Source organism: Pseudorca crassidens, chromosome 16 (genome assembly GCF_039906515.1).
Source record: "Pseudorca crassidens isolate mPseCra1 chromosome 16, mPseCra1.hap1, whole genome shotgun sequence".
Classification (NCBI taxonomy): domain Eukaryota; kingdom Metazoa; phylum Chordata; class Mammalia; order Artiodactyla; family Delphinidae; genus Pseudorca; species Pseudorca crassidens.
This window is the reverse complement of record NC_090311.1, coordinates 60020772-60040520: the sequence shown is the minus strand read 5'-3', so window position 1 is coordinate 60040520 and position 19749 is coordinate 60020772. Positions and strand designations below refer to the sequence as shown.

Here is a 19749-nt window from a genome sequence, read left to right as displayed (position 1 = left end):
GATAAAATTCCTTTTGGAGAAAATGAAAAAAAATTCTTGCTTTGTTAATTTGCCACAATGCTTTTTATACAGTAGATATGTTTGTGATGAATATCATTACAAATTTGTAGCGAATATCATTACAAACCTATGATCACTGTCAGGCAGTTACATTCTAGGTAGGAAGATGGACAATAAAGAAGATAAATCAATTATCCACTTCTGGGTAGTTATCCAAAGAACACAAAAATACTAATTTGCAAAAATATAGGCATCCCTATGTTCAATGTAGCATTATTTACAAAGCCATGCCAATGGAAACAACCTAAGTGTCCATCAATGTATGACTGGATAAAGAAGATGTGGTATACATATAAATATAATGGAACATTATTCAGCCATAAAAAAGGATGAAATTTTGCCACTTGTCAAACCTGGATGGACCTTGAGGGTATTACGCTAAGTGAAGCTAAGTCAGATGGAGAAAGACAAATACCATATGATTTCCTTCACATATGGAATCTAAAAAAACAAATGCAGAAACAAAATAAAGCAGAAACAAACTCATAGAGAACACATTAGTGGTTACTAGAGGGGAAGGGGGGTTAAAGGGTAGGCAAAATGGGTGAAGGGGGTTAACTGTTGGTGATGGATGGTAACTAGACTTGTGATGGTGATCACTTTGTAGTGTATGCAAAATGTTGAATTATAATGTTGTACACCTGAAACTTACATAATTTTTTTTAAAAAAGAAATCAATTATATAGACTATTAAATAGTGACAAGTGCCAAGGAGTAAAAAGAAAGCAAAAAAGGGATTTAGGAGATGTGTATGCATAAGTGTGTGTGTATGACACAATAAAAGGTATTTAAAATTTTAGGCTGGCCAAAGAAGGCCCCCATTATCCAAAGCACATACAAAGAAGAGTGAGAAATTTATGCCACTGCTTGTTGTAAGCAAAGATATTGCTGCCAAATTGGTTGTTATTCTGGGTGTGTCCAAAAAATTCTTGTTTAGCTAAAAAAATGAAACTTCTAAAAAGTTTAAGTAAGAAGAATTAACTCTATTTAATGCAGGAAATTACACTGCATAACATGCATTTTTAGTAAAGCAGCTTTCCTTTTTTTTTCCTTTTTAAAAATATTTATTTGTTTGGCTGCACCGGGTCTTAGTTGAGGCACATGGGATCTTCGTTGCCGTGTGCAGGATACTTAGTTGTGGCGTGTGAACTCTTAGTTGCGGCATGTGGGACCTAGTTCCCTGACCAGGGATCAAACTCGGGCCCCATGCAATGGGAGCATGGAGCCTTAGCCCCTGGACCACCAGGGAAGTCCCAGTAAAGCAGCCTTCTTAATTTTATTTTTAGGAGACGAATCATGAATCGAAAGAGAGAAAACAAATAATTTACTATATAAGGTTGTCGAATTTTATTTTAGACAACATGGTAGAGTTTCTAAAGTACTGAGAGGTTCCAACTGTCAATCCATTTGGGCAGAGTGTTTATATTCTTCAAAATGATGACAATTTCTTGAACATCATTGAGTCTATTAATTTTGAAAAAAACCCCAGCTAATTAGAAATACAACAGTCTTGCATTATCTGGGCTATGCTGTTCACGTTGCTGTGGCTGGTTTTCCACTGGAAATCTCAAGAACGGTCCATGTTGTCCACCAGAGTAACAGATGAATAAATATGCTAATGCACTTCCCCTAGTCCCAAGCCACTCCCTAGCAGAGCTTTTCGTGTTTAAAGAACTGCATTCCTTCTTGCAGGACAACCTGGGAACAACTTAGTGTATTTAGATGTAATGATTCCTTGTTATCCACAAAGAAGTTGATCCACTGAGTGCCTCATTTCTTATCGTCCTAGCAGCAATTAGAATGTGGGAAATAACTTGTCTCAATGTAATTTCTGTGGCATATTTTCCTCCATGTCTTGTTAAATAAAGTAAACAATGCAGTGTACAACATTCAGATTGCAAGGATGCGTGAACTGCCCATTATCTACAGGAGAGTTTTATGACCAGCCTTTCCACAGCCCAGCCTTAGAGAAAGAAGAGGCACTATGGTAAGCTATGGCTTATCACTGCTGAAAATGTGACCACAGCAGTAAAGCCAAGTGACAGGAGCCCATATGATGGGATGGCCTGGGTTCAAACCCTGAATCATCTATTTACTGTGGGACTTGAGGAAAGTTCTTTAATCTTGTGTATGCCTCAATTTCAAAATGAAGATAATAAACTACAAACATTATAGGGTTGATATGAGGAAAATATATGTGTAATTGAAGTCCTCAAAGGAGAGGATGAGGAAGCAAAGTATTTGATGAAATAACAGTTGAAATTTTTCCAAATTTGATGAAAATTATTAAACCCACAGACCCCAAAACTCAAAGAATCCCAAGACAAGAAACATAAAGAACACTATTTCGAGGTACATAATAATACAGAAACCAAACAACCCTGCTAAAAACCACATCTGTGGTTCTCAACCAGGGATTATTCCTCCCCATTCCTACTCCCCCGGGGACATTTGACAATTTCTGAAGACACTTTTGTTTGTCACAACTGGGAGGGGAAGAGTGTGTGTGACTGGCATCTAACGGGTAGAGGCCAGGAACGCTGCTAAACATCCTATAATGCACAGGACAGCCCTCACAACAATGAATTATCCTGCCTAAAACATCAGTAGTGCTAAGGTTGAGAAATACTAAAAGCAAATAATAATCAAAAGGCTTAAAACTAGTGATAAAGAGAAAATCTTAAAATCATATCATAATTTCCTCATTCCTGACAAATATAGAAAGTATATGATATTGTAATATTAAGCATTTTTTGGTAAATTACTCACCATGGTGAGCCAGGAGCTGAGCACCAGTAAGTAAAGGTGCCGAGACCTGTAGAGCTACTTGGAGGGGTTTCCAGAACTCACAGGTCAATGTGACCTTTTTTTTTTTTTTAACCTAAATTTACGGAGCTACACAGTGTGCAAAGTATTCTGAAGATTCTGCTGTGGTTCTCCTGACACTTAATCACAGGCAAAAAGTGATGGGACCAGAATTTGAACTGAAGTCTGTTTTGAAAACACACCAAAATAATAACTAATAAAACACAATTTAAGATCAAAAAAGCTCTCTTAGTTTACTATCTTGGATCTTCATAACAAGTCAATGCACATCTACGTTGCTAGAGCAGTGGTCCACTACAAATTTATTCAGATACTTTGGTAGCCCAAGACAGCTGTGGTAAGGCCTATTAGTCTATATTTCTTCATTTTTCTGTCAATTGGAGGGAAGAAGAGTAAAGAGTAGTCATAGCTATGGCAGGAACCGTGTACGTCATTTATTGAAAACTGTTTATAGTTTTTAAAAAATTTTTTATTGGAGTATAGTTGATTTACAATGTTGTGTTAATTTTGCTGCACAGCAAAGTGAATCAGTTACACATATGGATATATCCACTCTTTTCTAAATTCTTTTCTCATATAGGTCATTACAGAGTACTGAGAAGAGTTCCCTATGCTATACAGTAGGTCCTTATTAGTTATCTATTTTATATATAATAGTGTGTATATGTCAATCCCAATCTCCCAATTTATCCCTCCCCACCCCTTCTCCCCTGGTAACCATAAGTTTGGAAAACTGTTTATAGTTTTATCTTTATAGATGCCTAGCCTGGAGAAGGGAAGGAAGATATGGTTATTTTTGTTTGATATGTTCCCCCATGGAAAAAAAATTGAAAATCACTTCTTTGAAATATATAAATCAGATCTCTTTGGATCAATTTAGGTAGATTTTAATAGAATGTACACAGAGAGCTAGAGACATACTTTTTTTTTTTTCTGAATGGTTAAAAAAAGTCACACTAAAGGAAAATAATACTAAGAACACTCATAGTAGCATACTAATCAACAAAATTGTTTAGCTTAGAAAAATTAGAAATTCACCAGTGCTCTAAATGAGTCAAATTTGAGTTCTGTGTTTTAAGAAGTTATCTTCCAAGGTTGAAAAATTAATATTGAACACAATTAGAACAACCGAGCCTATCTTCTTCTTTAGTAGAGGAAATACTAGATCAATATGTGTTTTACTGAGGAAGTATAAACATTAATTAGCGCTAGAGGAGTAGGCAATATATAATTTATCTTGAGCTTCAAACAGTTAAAAGTAGATGTGACTTCACAGTTTTGTTCTTTTTTTTTCTTTTAACTTTACCTTTTAACTTTATTTTCCTTCCTCTTTCTCAGGTGGTTCTATATACAAGTTACAGAGAACTCGAAATGAAATTTGATGTAACTTATCATTCATTAACTTTGCAAACATGCCTTGTTTCCCCCTCCAATCGACTTAACTCTTTTTACAGTCCTATATATTCCCTATAAATGAATAATAAGAAAAGTTTATACTTACTAGAAAGAACAGTCGTAAGGAAAATGTAGTCTGAAAAGGATATGAGTCCACATTCTCCAAGGGTGTAAAATATACTGCCTTCGTCAGCAAATTTTTCTCGTTCCTGGGCAATTTTCTATTGAATGTATGGGTTCCACCAAAAGATAAAAAGAAGATATAACAGAATGAGAATATAAATAGTTAGAGATGAACCACCATTTATCTGACAGTTTTATGCTATTTATCATAAGCACTTCTCTGATGGCCATTCCAAATTAATGGATCCTTTACAGTTTTTAAGATGATTAAAATTATAAGAAAAAAGATGATTTTGTTTGTTTGTTTCAACACTGGTTTAATGTGAACAATGGAATAAAATTTTCAATTTTATGAACTTCCATTTAACATATAACAGGCCCACTTCAGGGCTGGTTTTATCTCTTAGTTTGAAAAACAATCTACCTTTTTCTATAGAGGTATATAAGGTAGAGAAAAAAAAGAAGAAAAACTAAAATAAAATCAGTTCTAAATGCCCAAGAGAAACTATACAACTAGTAATGAGAAATGAAGAGGTAAGCAACTATTGTAAACACCCACACAAATGCTCAGAAAACTAATTTCTGAAATGCTAATTTTAACTTTTACCTTATGAACCCCAAGAACCTTAGTTTGGGAATGTAGAACAGTTTACAAAGTAAACAACATCTCTGAAATATAATGTCAAGTCAGACACACACCAAACTTTAGGCATGAGTTAATTTAATTATATTTACTGTGACCTTGATGGAGGCTCCTAAATTTCAGCTATTTGAAGAAACTCTCCCAAAACTTAGCTTTTACTCTAAGTATGTATTTATTTTCTTTAATCTATAAAGCTCACAAAGAGAGTTAATTCTCAGGTTCAGTAATGGTCTATCTGGGAAGCAGTCTCTTCCTGGGTGTTTAAGGAAACTTACCCTGTTTTCTGATTTGCTACCAAACCATAAACTTAGTGGTGACATTGAAGATACTTTCAAAAACTGAAAAGGATCCACCAAAGAGTTAGACTTGAAACACATTTCCATAAGTTCTGGACCAACCAAAGAAATTTCAGGAATTATTCTGGGTACCAAAAAAAGAAATAGGAGGTTTTAAAAACCCAAACCAACAAAGCACAATCAAAGTAATAATATCATGCAAGCACAAAATAAGAAGCAGCACTGCAAGCATAACCTTGGGAGGAGTATCATGAAAATTAAACCAGCAAGCACCACCACACCACCATCCAGGTACACAACTATCCAATAGGTTACCTCTGTCTAGTGAAGGTCCCATCATACACCACAAAGGAAAGAAAACTGGTTAACCAATTGAAGACACAAGTACCAAATGAATCATCATGATCTTCTTAGTAAACCCACTCAAAACAGCCTCTACTGGATATCTGCTTGTAATAGGAAACAGTAACCATGGACAGGCAAAAATCCATAGTTGAACGCCTGCAAAGTGGTAAGAGGTTTTGATGGCAGTTTCTACTTAGGAAAGTGCTTCTGACTCATTTGTGATGGGCAGAAAGCCTGGTCCGGCCTGACAGAATTTAGAGATTACGTCTTTGAGCCAAAACCAAAACTGAGCCCCCAGTCCAGTATGTTCAATTAAGGTTAGATCTCATATCACACTTGATCATCTACCAATAGATTAAACACAAATTTCAGACAAAAGAAGGCTATTGGATGAAAAGAGCAGCAAAGCTGTTCACTGGGAAGTTAATATTTTAATTTCTCAAAAGAAAAAAATGTAGATTTTTAACATTATCCAAGATACTGCAAAAGTAAAGCATGTGAATAAGAAAAAATACACAAAATGAGAACAGGCTGTCAAAGGCATACCATTACCAGCCAGAATAAATTTGTATAGAAGCTGAGTAACCCATGTTAATTATGTAATAATCTTACTGAGAGACTGCTATAAGCAAATAAAATAAATAATATATTGCGATCCAGAAGTCGAGAAACAGACAAAAGTCTAAGGACAAACTGAAATGAGGCAGATAAGCCAAAAAAGCATATCTAACATTATTTTTCTAAGAACCATCTGGACTATGCTGCTGCTCAGAAGATAAAAAGAAAAATCCAAGTTTGTCCACAACTTTTTATTTTGATATACTTTCAAACTCATAAAAGTGGAAAGATCCGTATAAGGAACTCTCATATGCTTTTTACTCAGAATCACCAACAGTTTATGTTATCACTCTATTTGCTTTTCATTTTATGTAGATACATATTTTCTTTTACACCATATTGAAAGTTGGAGACATATGCCCCTTTACACTTAAATACTTCAGTATATATTTCCTATGAACAAAGACATTCTCTTACATATTACAGTACATATTTCATAAAACCAGGATACTTAATACTGATACATACTATTATCTAATCCACAGTCTATTATCAAATGTAGTGAATTGTCCCAATAATTTCCTTTCCTTTATCTTCCCCCCAGTCCAGGATGTAGTCCACAATCATAAATGGCATTTAGTTGTCATGTCTTTTTAATCTCCATTAATCTAAAACAGCTTTCTTTGCCCATCTTTATTTTTTCCTTTGGAGGTTTATGCCCATCTTTACTTTTTCCTTTGGAGGCTTATTATTATTTTTGATTGTGGTAAAATTCACATGACATAAAATTCACCATTTTAACCATTTAACCATAAAATGTGTGGGCCTTTTGGGTTTGGCTTCACGTATCATATTTTGTAGGTTCATCCATGTTGTAGCATCAATCAGTGCTTCATTCCTTTTTATCGCCAAATAATATTCTATTGTATATATACCACAAATTGTTTATCCATTCATCCACTGAAGGATATTTGGATTGCTTCCACCTTTTGGCTATTGTGAATAGTGCTACCATGTACATTCATGTACAAGTATTTGTTTCACTATCCGCTTTCAGTTGTTTTGGGTATACACCTGGGAGTGGAACTGCTGAGTCGTATCATACCCCTATGTTTAAGTTTCTGAGGAACAGCCAAACTGTTTTCCACAGCGGCTACACTATTTTGCATTAATACCAGCAATGTAAAAGGGTTCCAATTTCTCCACATCCTCAATTTTCTCTTTCTTTTTTTTTTTAAATTATATCCATCCTAGTGAGTGTGAAATGGTATGTTATTAAGGTTTGACTTACATTTCCCTAGTGCCTAATGATGTTGAACATCTTTTCATGTGTCTGTTGGCCATCTATATTATCTTCTTTGGAGAAATCTCTACTCAAATCATTTGCCCATTTTTGAGTTGGGTTATTTGTCTTTCTGTTGTTGAGTTTTGTAAGTTTCATTATATCAATATATTCTATACACTAAACATATCAGATATAGGGTTTGCAAATATGTTCTCTAATTCTGTTCATTGCCTTTTCACTCTCCTGATAATGCCCTTTGGTGTACAGAAATTTTAAATATTGATGAAGTTCTATTTGTCTATTTTTTTCTCTTATTACTTGTGCTTTTGATGCCGTATCTAAGACTCTATCACCAAATCCAAGATCATGAAGATTCACCCCTGTTTCTCTAAAAGTTTTGTAGTTTCAGCTTTTATATTTAGGTCATTGATCTACTTTGGGTTAATTTCTGTATTAATGTGAGGTAGGGATCCAACTTCACTATTTTGCATGTGATATCCAGTTGACCCCCTACCATTTGTTGAAAAGATTATTCTTTCACCACTGAATGGTCTTGGCACACTTGATCAAAATAAATTGACCATATATACGTGGGTTTATTTCTGGACTCTCAATTTCATTCCATTGATCCTTGTGTCTATTCTTATGCCAGTACCACGCCGCTTACATTTTTATAATTTTTAAAAACTGTGGTAAAATTTACCACGGAACCATTTTAAAGCGTAAAATTTGGTGGTATTAAGTACAATCACAATGTTATGTAACCATCACCACTACATAGTTCCAGAACATTTTCATAACCCCATTTGGAAGGAAACCCCTTATCCATTAAGCAGTCACATCCCACTGCCCCCTCCCTCTAGCCCCTGGAAATCACTAATTTGCTTTCCATCTTTATGGATTCATATTTTTGGATATTTCGTATAAATGGAACCATACCTAGTTATTTTCTTAGTGGCCACTCTGCAGATTACAATTAACATCTTAAATTTACAGCAACCTAGTTTGAATAAATACCAACTTAGTTTCAATAGTATTAAAAAACTCTGTTCTTGTAGAGTTCCATTTCCCTTTATGTTATTTTTGCACATTACATTTTATACAGTGTGCCCATTAACACAGATTGATAATTACTGTTTCATGCATTTGTCTTTCAAATTACAGAGGGATAGATAGGAGTTATAAACCACAAATAAAATAATGCTGGCTTTTATATTTACCTATGTTGTTACTGGTACTGGTGTTATTTCTCAATATAGCTTCAAGTTACTATCTAGTGTCCTTTCTTTTCAGCCTTAAGTATTACTTTTAGCATTTTTTGTAGGGCAGATCTACTAGCAACAAACTCCTCCACTTTTGTTTATCTGGGAATGGCTTAATATCTATCTCCTTCACTTCTGAAGGATAATTTTGCAGGTATAGAATTCTTGGTTGACAATTTTATTTTTCTTTCAGCACTTTAAATATGTCATCCCACTGCCTTCTGGCCTTCATGGTATCTGATGAGAAACTCGTTGTTAATCCTATTGTGTATAGTTTGTGTGTGGAAAGTTGCTTCTCTCTTCCTGTTTTCAAGATTCACAGTCTTTAGCTTTTGACAGTTTGATTATAATGTATCTCAGTGTGGGTCTCTTTGAGTTTATCCTATTGGAGTTATTTAGCTTCCTGGATGGGTAGATTCATATATTTCATTAAAGTTGGAAAGTTTTGAGCCATTATCTCTTCAAATATTCTTTCTGTCCCCTTTTCTCTCTCCTTGCCTTCTGAGATTCCTATTGTACATATGTGGCACACTTGGTAGTGTCACAGAGGTCTCATAAGCTCTGTTCATTTTCTTTTTTTGTTTCTCAGACTGGAAAATATTAATTGACCTATCTTTAAGTTCACTAATCATTTTTCCTGTGTATTCAAATCTGCTGTTGAACCCCTTCACTAAAATTTTCCTTTCAGCTATAGGAAATTTTCAGTTCCAGAATTTCTATTTGATACCTTTTTATAATTTCTGTCTATTTTTTCCTATTAGTTCATACATCATTCTCCTTGTTTCCTTTAAGTTCATTGCCTGTAGTTTCTTTTAGCTCTTTGAGTATATTTAGGACAGTTGATTTTAAGTCTGTCTGTAATAAGTTGCAATATCTGAGCTTTCTCAAGGGTAGTTCCTATTCCTTTTTCTTCCCTGGGCCATACTTTGTTTCTTTACAAGCATAATGTTTTTGAAAACCGGACACTTTGTATATTACAGTGTGGTAATTCTGGAAACAGGATTCTCTCACCTCCTCAGGGTTTGTTGTTGCTGCTTGCATGGGTTGTAGTCATTTCTTTAATAATTTTTGTAAATTCTTTTGTAAATACTTTGTCCAGCATGGTCACTCAAGTCTCTGTTTCATACCTTAGTAGTCAGCTAGTGATTTGACAGAGATTTCCTTAAGTTCCTGGATCCAAAGGGTGGGGAAAAAAAAAACCTCTCAAGATCCTTGCAGACTGGCTCTGTGTTGGCATTCTTTCAATGCTTAGTCACTATTTATAATTCTGCCCTTGCCTTCATTTCTTGCTTGCTTGGAAGCTAAACATCAGCCAGAAGTGAAAGGTTAGGGTCTGTTGGGGTTTCCTCTAAGTATTCATTTGGCCCTGAGTGTGCACATGGCCTTCCAGATTCACCAGTATATGGTAGAGCATTTCAAAGTCCTTGTTCTCTCACCTATCTCCTGCTGCAGCCTCTTCTTTCCCAGCTGTTTTGGTTTGTCTGCTGCTTGTCTTCAGCTGCTGTGGCTAGTATATTTACCTTTATGCTTTTAACAAATGCCACCTGGGAGGTCACCCCAGCCTTAAGAAAGCTCCAAGGTAGGCAAAACAAACACAAACCCCCAAGCTGATTCCTCATTGGCCAGACAGATCAAGGCCCACATTCACATTCTCTGAAAACAAGGTCTGCCCTGCCCCCTCTGGCACCAGGGAGCTATACCAAGAACGCACAATCTTTATGGCTGCCACTGTGTTGGGGGGTGGGGGGTGGTCATCAGAGAAGTTAAAACACCACAACATTCTCTTACCAAATTTCAGCAGCTTCTTTCTTCTTTAAGTATTCCCCTAGTTGCTTAAAGTCTGATTAGTTAGATTCCACAGATCTGAAAAAGCTGATTGACAGTTTTCACTACCTTAATTATTGTCTTAGTGGACGTGTGTAGCTTTGGCGTTACCTACTCTGCCAATTTTGGTCTCTTTATACTTTTTGACCTGGAACAATTTGAAAAGTACAGGTGAATTATGTTGTAAAATATCCCTCAATTCGAATTAGGCTGCTGTTTCCTCATGATTACGTTCATATCTATTATATCTATTATAAACTATGAATTCATAATGATATCTCTAATTCCATTCTAATACCACAGAGCACAATTTAGTCTTGTCCTTTACACACGTGTTACTCCCTTCTGCAACAGAGAGAAATCTGGTTCCCATTATCCGCAATATATTTACTCATTTGCTCAAGCTTAGAATACAAGGAAGATAGTTTCACAATTGCTAATTATCCCTGCAAAAAACGAATGTATCATCTAGAGTTCAATATCTGTTACAGTTTTAAGTAAAATCTACTTATGGTGAAATGCACAAATCCAATATACGATTCAATGAGTTTTATAAATACATATCTGAGTAACCCAGATATATATTTGGGTTATAGAACATTTCTGCCATCCCTGATGTTTCCTTTATGCCCCTCCACAGTTAATTCCCACCATATTTTTGCACCACAGATTAGTTTTGCTTTTTCTAGAACTTCCTATAAATGGTATCACCAGTATATACTCTTTGATATCCAGCTTCTATGGTTCAGCATCATGTTGGGGAGATTCATCCACACTCTATTTATCAGTAACTCATTCATTTTTATTGCAGAGCAGTATAATACCAATAAAATTAAAAATATTAAAAATAAATAATTTATGCAAATTATTTTGCATATAATTGTGCATATAATAATGCACACAAGTAATATCACAATTTATTCATTCCTTTAATGATTAAACAGGCACTTTCCAGTTTTTGGCTATTTTGAGTTTCCTCAAAGTTGTACTTCTTTTACTTGCACCATCAGTGTATTAGAGTTCTAGTTGCTCCACATCATTGTCAACATTTATGTGGCCAGTTTCTTTAATTTAGCCATTTTAGTGGTATCTTATTGTGGTTTTTTTGAGCATTTCCCTGATGACCAAGTGTTTTAAGCACTTAGTTTATTGACAATTAATATATCTTTCTCTGGGAAGTATCTGTTCAAGTCTTTTGCCCATTTTTAATAGTTTATTGACAATTAATATATCCTTCTCTGGGAAGTATCTGTTCAAGTCTTTTGCCCATTTTTAATTGGGTTGTTTGTCTTTTTATTATTGATCATTATATGTTCTGGATGTGAGACTCTTTTCAATGTGTTAGCCAGACTCCAAAATAACCCCAATGTTTCTTGCCTCCTTGTGTATTCATGTCCTTGTGTAGACCTAGTCTCTTCCCACACTGAATCAGGGTTGGTCTGTATAACTAATAGAATACAGCAAAAGCGATATTTCTGTTTGCAGGGCTATCTATGAGACCTCTGCTGTACTGAATACAATTACAGGGACCAGGAGAGGCCAAAAGAAGGTCAAATTGCTGTACATAAGAAAAAGTTGAAGAAGACATCTGGGAGAAAAAATATAGAAGGAAAAGGGACCCTGGAAAGGTGAGCCAAAAAGAGGAAGGAGACGTGACCAGAGAGTAATAGAAAGTATCGAAGTTGGGAAAACAGAGAAAAGAAAGCATATGAGCACATATGTGCACACATGTGTTTGAGAGAAAGGACAGAGAATACATGTTTTGCAGTAGCTCTTTAAAAGCAAGAAAGGGACTTCCCTGGTGGTGCAGTGGTTGAGAGTCTGCCTGCCAATGCAGGGGACACAGGTTTGATCCCTGGTCCAGGAGGATCCCACATGCCATGGAGCAGCTAGGCCTGTGCGCCACAGCTACTGAAGCCCCCGTGCCTGGGGCCCATTGCTCCACAACAAGAGAAGCCACTACAATAAGAAGGTCCCACTCGCCACAACTAGAAAGGGCCTGTGCGCAGCGGCGAAGTTCAGTTGGGTCTTCGCACTTGGTGAAGACCCAACGCAGCCAAAAATAAATAAATTAATAAATTAATTTTTTAAATAAATAAATAAAATAAAAACCAGAAAGAAAGAGGTTTAAAGAGAACTTTTAAATTAGCCATGCTTTGTGATGTGCCCTGTGCAATAACAGTCTTCTAATTCTTTAGTAAAGGTCTACATTGTTCTTCCATGCTTCAGGAGTTGGGGTGGGGGTAGAAGGAGACAGGGAGAGAAGTTACATTATGTTTTCTGAGGCATCCACTTGTCAAAGAGTAGTTCAGGTACGTTTAGGATTACACAACTATCTATCAATATTAACTCTAAGAATTTATAAGTGTGTTTTCAAGTATCTAAAACTCCAAAGATAACTGTTATAAAATTCATGACATATATTAATCACAAACACCTAAACTGTCATAAAACCATCATATTTGATCCCTCAAATTATTTAAAGTTAGGAGGAGAATTGAATAAATATGTCAAGATTTGGAAAGAAGTGGGAATTACCAGAAACCAATTTTTAGACTATTTTGTGTTGCATGACAGTTTGTTAGCTGATATTCTTAAATCAAAGGCCTGATTCTACCATAAATGATATCCTCAAGTCAAACAGCCAAGGCACAAGGAGAATCTGTGAAAATAGATATATTGGAGTTTAATAATGAATAAATTTTTAAAAGCACCGAAGTACGGTGAAAATGGAAAATCAAGATTCAAAGGAGAGTGGAAGGAAGGTTTTTGGTTATTTTTTCTTATTCCTAAAGTCTTATCAGTGTTTAATTTTGCAAATTGAGAATGTCAAGTAAATCGTTCCTTCACTTAATCTTTTGGATAAAGTTTAATCTTTGACTAAATTTTAAGTCACTTTTGTCCAAAGCAAATACCATTTATATACTTCAGGGGTGATATGGAGTCACAGTGCAAGGAAAACATAATCCTCCTTAGCAGATTGGTAGTAATGTTCATTTTCTCTCACTGTCTCAGAGGTGGTTATTTATATTTTTTGTTCCTAATGAACATTTATATTAATATGCATTTTTACTAGTGAAATCTATCACAAGGATTTGTATTTAATTCAATATAAATAATAAATTCAATATAAATAAACATAAGACAAACTAAAAGGAAGAATTCTATATAAAAGTCAAAAGAAATAGAATATATTTCAATTCTATTGTAAGACCATATAATGTGAGATTAAGTAATATATTAACATATCATTCAGTAAAAAAATTTATGAAACTTACATTAAAGCTCCTGAGGTAAAATTCTAGCAACTACTTCAGTGTATATGCTGAAAATTAAACAGAACTGGGTATTTTAAAAAGAAGCTATAATTGCAGATACCTTACAGAGCATTATACTATTTTATGCATCTTAGAAGCTACATATCAGACATTACTCTAATCACTTGAAACTCTGAAGTTAAGGCTGTGAAAGTGGAATGCAGGTAAACTGCTCACAATAGAATTTCTATTCAATTTACTGACAAATGTTCCTCCTGTTTTGGAGAACAAGACTATGTAAAATATTTCAAAGCAGTGTGCTCACTGACTTAAAATGAAATTTAACTGTTTTACTATTCATTTACATGACCTAGTCTTAGATCTTATATGTTTTAAAACTTAAAACATGGCTACAGACTCAACATCACTAAAACATTCAAATTACTGACCTTAAGTACAGGCAAATAAATTAATAACCTCATAAGAATCCTGGTATTGATCTCAACTGCAACATATCCTGAATCTTTTAATTTTTTAGATAAGCAGAAAGACTTAAGAGTAAACTTACAGCAGATCAGCAAAGTAACTACTACACTTCTCAGGTAGTCTAAAACCTCAATTGTTTTACCAGGATGGCTTTGTGCTGAAGCATTCACACTCTGGTTTCTGACCAACCACAAAAACTTATAAAACATCTGGCTAAAGTTGCAGGTACCATCAGGAGCCCTGGGACTGGGAATTCCAGACATGATTCCAAGTTGTTAATACTCACAGTGCTCAAACAGTGAATCTTGTTATAATAGGATTGAACAAAATAGGGCCAATAATTTTGTCTTCTAGGACTCGACTGGATAAAGCCAAAGAGAAAAATCATATCTAGGAGTTTAACCTCATTATTTATTCTAGTTAAGATCCACTTTTCAAGTTCTATAGTTTGAAGTAAACTTTTTTCTATCGAGTAGAAGTTGATGCACTATGCCAGCAAAATGGATGCTAACACATCATCTAGAACCTCCAAACATCTCTGGTATATAGAAAATCTGATAAAGAACGCAGCTTTACTATTTAAATTAAGATGTCATCCTTTATGAAACTGAAATAATTGGACTGTTTTAATATTAACATTTCTCTATATTGCTGAAATACATTTCGAAGCCTATCTAAATCCCTCAAGAAGTACTTGTGTTGTATTTCAAAAACGAATTATTGATAATAATATGCTTCTCCCAAAAGATGCAATTTCAGCATATAATTTCCAAATTACAAATAGTATTTCTACCTAAGGTTGGGGTGAGGGCAGGGAGAACAGGTGTTAGAAAGAGAAAATTCAGCAATTTCCCCATGCAATTAATGCTCACTCTTCATTATTTAGTTGGTGTACAGATAGATGCCAAAGCCTTTTGTAAGACATCAATCTTAAACAATCACACTATTCTCAATCAAACAGAAAATGTTGCACAGTTAAAATATGAGTTATTTTTCTTCCCCCATCCCATACTGAACTTGCAGAAGATAGAATTTGGGGATATGTCAGATAAAAATTAAACTGAGATGTTTCTAATTTACAGTACTTTATGATTTCTACTTCTGACTCAGAGTTTCCAAACTTTTTAAAGGTATTATTGCATTTGAGGCAACAAACACAAATTACTGTGCAACAAACTGTGGAAGGTGAATGCTTAAGATTCTGGAAACTTCACTCTGCCAGAAAGCCATTCTCTTTTCAGTCCCCATTCTAACCACTTTAGCTCTGAGAAAAACTCCAAACACCTAGAATGCAAATGTTTTCCTATTTCATTAACTAGATGGCTAAAGAGAATATGGATACAAATGAAGATGCTTAAAAAAAACAGTGGCAGAAGATTTGATTAAAGCAATGATAAAAATTCAAAAGTCTACTGGAATAGGATTAACTTCAAAGAAATGATATAACTTTATTGAAATGATTTATTTCAGTCCTCAGTATCTGATGAGGTGTTCTCAAAACCCTAGATGGGAAAAATCATCAACTCTATTAGTTTCTACCACATTATGCCTGCAAACTTGCTTCAAGGCAGCTCTGGGTGGGAGAATCTATATTTTGTCATTATTGATTATCTGCTACCCAAATCTAAGAATTTAATTTTGAATATTGGCCACTCAAGTCAATCAGTGCTGAGAAGAACTGTCCTGAGCTCAGCAGCAGTCTTGGTTTCAGTCACATGGGTTAGAAAAGGCTTCCCTATCACTTCATGGGAAAACAACCTCACATACAAATTTTGAAAAATAAGTCAATATAGTATTTCACCTTCTCCCATTTGGAAAAAGTTATTACAAGAAAAAATGCACCATAAGAACAAAAATAAAAGAGTTTCATTCTGAGGATCACTGTTCACACCCTTGATTTACACTGTTCTAGTAACTATCATCTCCCAGGAAATCCTTTAGAAGAAGAACTTTTCAATCATTTTGAAATCAAACATTTTTAGGTATTCCTTGAATACCACCAACTATTAAAGACATATCAAGAATTTTAAAATTATAGTTTGCACGTTCTATGCCAGGAACTGTGCTAAACACTTGCATTACCTCTTTAAGTTCTCACTGCAATTCTATGAGATAGGTGATACTACTGTCTGCACTTAACAGATGAGAAAACTGAGGGTTAGAGAAGTTAAATAAGAAGCCCAAGGTGACAGTGCTATAAAGTGGCAGGACAGGTCATGGTCTGACTCCAGAACCCATGCATGAACTATTATATGTTGCACTGTATCAAATGCACAGAAATACATCAGGTGTCTATACTGTTTGCAATTTCTAAAATTTAATGCAGATTGAATATTTTTTGAGCAAAACATAGTTTATTATTGTAAAATATTAATCTTGAGGCTTAACTTGTATTAGCTCATTTATCTTGAAGTTGAAAATCTAGTTAATGATGTAGGTGCACATCATATTTTTATGCCCTGATTTGTTCAAATGTATATTTTAATCATTTTCAAAATGAGTATCATTAAAAGAATGTAATGATTCTCTATAATCTTCTTAATTAATAGATGTTACATTGATCTATAATTGGAGAAGCTTTTTATTTATATATAAAACTTCTAAAAAATGCACCATGGCAAAGCCAAATATGCAAACCAAGAACTATCCTCACACTTTCTCTGCAACCAAAGGTCATCAATACATATCAGTTGAGAACCCATTTTTACCAGAACAGAAGAAATAAAATGTTTTGAGTGGTTTTCATAGAAATCTATTTGTGTAACTTTGAAACATGCTAGAGTGTTTGTGCTAAAATAATTTTAAAACGGAAGTTAGTTTGGAACGAAGTCCTCTCATATCAAAGTGAATTTCAAATCTTGTTTCATGATGGAAAAGCTAAACATAAAGGTGTTGGAAATGTAATGGTTAGTCATGTTTATGCTTTCAAATCAACAATGATAAATCAAATGGGTTCACAGATGATCCCAAATTCAAACACAACAGAATCTAAAATAAAAATGTATTTAAAGACATCTTAATAGAAGTCTTAATATTTGGGACAACCAAGTAAACTATACCCTCCTTGGGAGCACTTAACGATTATATTATTGTTTCTCTGTTCAAGATGAAAAATCAAGCACATGGTTTAAATCAACAGACTTTAGTAGTGGTGGAACTCAGAGACTGGAAAGAGACATTATGGATACTCCTCACAGCAATATAATAAGTACTGACACCATTCATAAGCTGCATCTGAAGAACAGCACTCATACTATGCTACCAGAAAAACAAAATGATTCCAGCCTCTCCACAGGCAATAGGAACTTAGCATGCAAAGGACAAATTCCTGTAAGGAAGCAAGCAAGAAAGTCCTCTTGTATAAAGTAACTGCTCATTGACCTTTGGAAGCTTAAACAATTTATACTAGTGTCACCAAAATGAGTGATATTTATAGAACCCAGTATAAACAATTCCTCCACTACCTATTCTAAGAAAAAGAGTTTATTATTTTTTAATATAAAATATAATTATTTTATATATAATATAAAAAGCTTATTAATAAGATATCCTTAAGAATATAATAAAACTTGATTCTGAATCCTTGATCAACAAAGGATACTACCTTCAATAGTCAAAGTTTAAAGAAGACTGATGCTCTTTGTCAACTACAGAGGTTGACTACTCAATGCTGCAGGTTCTGGAGACTTTCAAGTTCTTACCAATTCCTACCTCTCTTCTCTTCTCCTCATTGTCTAGTAAGGACACCTAAGTGAGACAAGTCATTTTAAATCTCTAAGCCTTAAACTACACAATTATCAAAGGAGAGGAAGAATTTTTAGCTGCCTCCTACAAACTGTCCTGCCATAAACAGAGAACTGGAAGTGGCTGTCCTCAATCACAGGTGTTAACACCTCATTTGATTTACACTCCTTAGCACTCTGCATGATGGTTGTGCCACAGCTATTCTAAAACAAAATCTCCAGGATTAGAAACATTGATAATGGGATTATCAATAAATTATTCTGATACAGTAATTTAAATATTTGTTGGTTTGTTTCAGAATGCAATTAAAGGCAAAGGTGGTAAAATAATCTACTGCACCAATAACAGGATGATTGGTTTGGGGGTTTGGTAAGGAGACTACTAAAAATATATACCATTTTAAGAACAAGGAAGCACAAGAAAAATGTATAAAAATAAACAGCACCTTGTGACCTTCATTAATTAAACAATTATTTTAAACCAAAGGATGTTCTAATTAAGCTTAGTTTATATTTTTATTAAGAAATGCAAGAGTAATGTTTTTTAATGAATATATTTTGAATACATTTTAATAGTTTATAAACTATAATTAAGAAGTCTAAGCCTTCAAAGATCAATTTGAAAAGTACTTCTTAGGCGTGTCCTTGAAATTCTCCTTTGTCAGCCTACAATCTATATATTCTTTTTTATGATTTTCTCCATGTATTTGCTGCTTTTCCATTTAAAGTTGTTGATTAGCTCAAAAAAGCAAAATGAAGTCTTTCTAAATGTTCCATCTGTTTCCCCTTAAGTCATTTTATTGAGCAAAGTACAACTAAGCAACTGCTTATCTGTATTTATTATTTAAGAAATTTCAAAAGAAAAAAAAAAACTACTAATTTTTCACTTGAAGTTACTGTTGTCTCACCATCCCTGCTACAGTTCAACTAGGAACATGGCATCCCTACTAAGACTATTTAAATGACCCAAGTAACTGAGTATCCATTATACAATGATTAAAACAGTTTCTTGACCTTTGGTGTGACACATAATGTTAAAACTTCCTTTTAAGTTATGCTAGGTACTACATTCTCAAGGACTTGTGCAGTGTTTGAATTGTCATATTAAAGATTTGTTAATTTAAAGTGACAGGAACTGAATCATTCTGAAGGGAGCAGGGAAAGGACATGAACATGCACTGAACCTTTGTCCCTGAAGCGTTACTATGGGTTTTGAAACATTAATTAATTTAAGGCACATGCTGCTGAGTCAGTACCTGCCAGAAATCCTGATCAGAAGATGAGAAAAAGAAAAAAAAAATAACATTGTTTGATTATATGAACAAAAACTCCCAAATCAAATATATTTATATCACAAACTATTATAACATATAAAGGACCAAATGTGATTTGGAATAAAATCACTGAACACCCGAAACAGGAAATGAGGAATACATAAAAATATTTTATATATTATCTGCTAGGTACAGTAAGACAAAACAAAACAAAAACCCAAATAACTCAATTCTTAACCTCGCTGAAATAAAACATACAATTACAGAAAAACTTCACATTACTATAAAAAGAAAACACATGAATAATTACCTATTTCTTAAAGAAAAGGGAAAGCAAACACTTAACTTTTTTCCATGGGTAGTGAAACCATT

General features: G+C 34.3%; 1 protein-coding gene across 3 annotated transcripts in view; it reads right to left on the bottom strand.

Moving 5' to 3' along the window:
- The window catches only part of MICU1 (mitochondrial calcium uptake 1), a 193504-nt gene that overhangs the window by 97666 nt on the left and 76089 nt on the right, over positions 1-19749 (bottom strand). For 2 of the 3 annotated variants that reach the window (XM_067710605.1, XM_067710607.1), the window contains exons 6-7: positions 5323-5385; positions 4388-4502 (exon numbers count right to left, since the gene is read on the bottom strand). In XM_067710605.1, the coding sequence (XP_067566706.1) occupies positions 4388-4502; positions 5323-5385 (178 nt within the window). The remainder of the gene's footprint in view (positions 1-4387; positions 4503-5322; positions 5386-19749) is intronic. The other variant, XM_067710606.1, reaches the window with a different exon arrangement.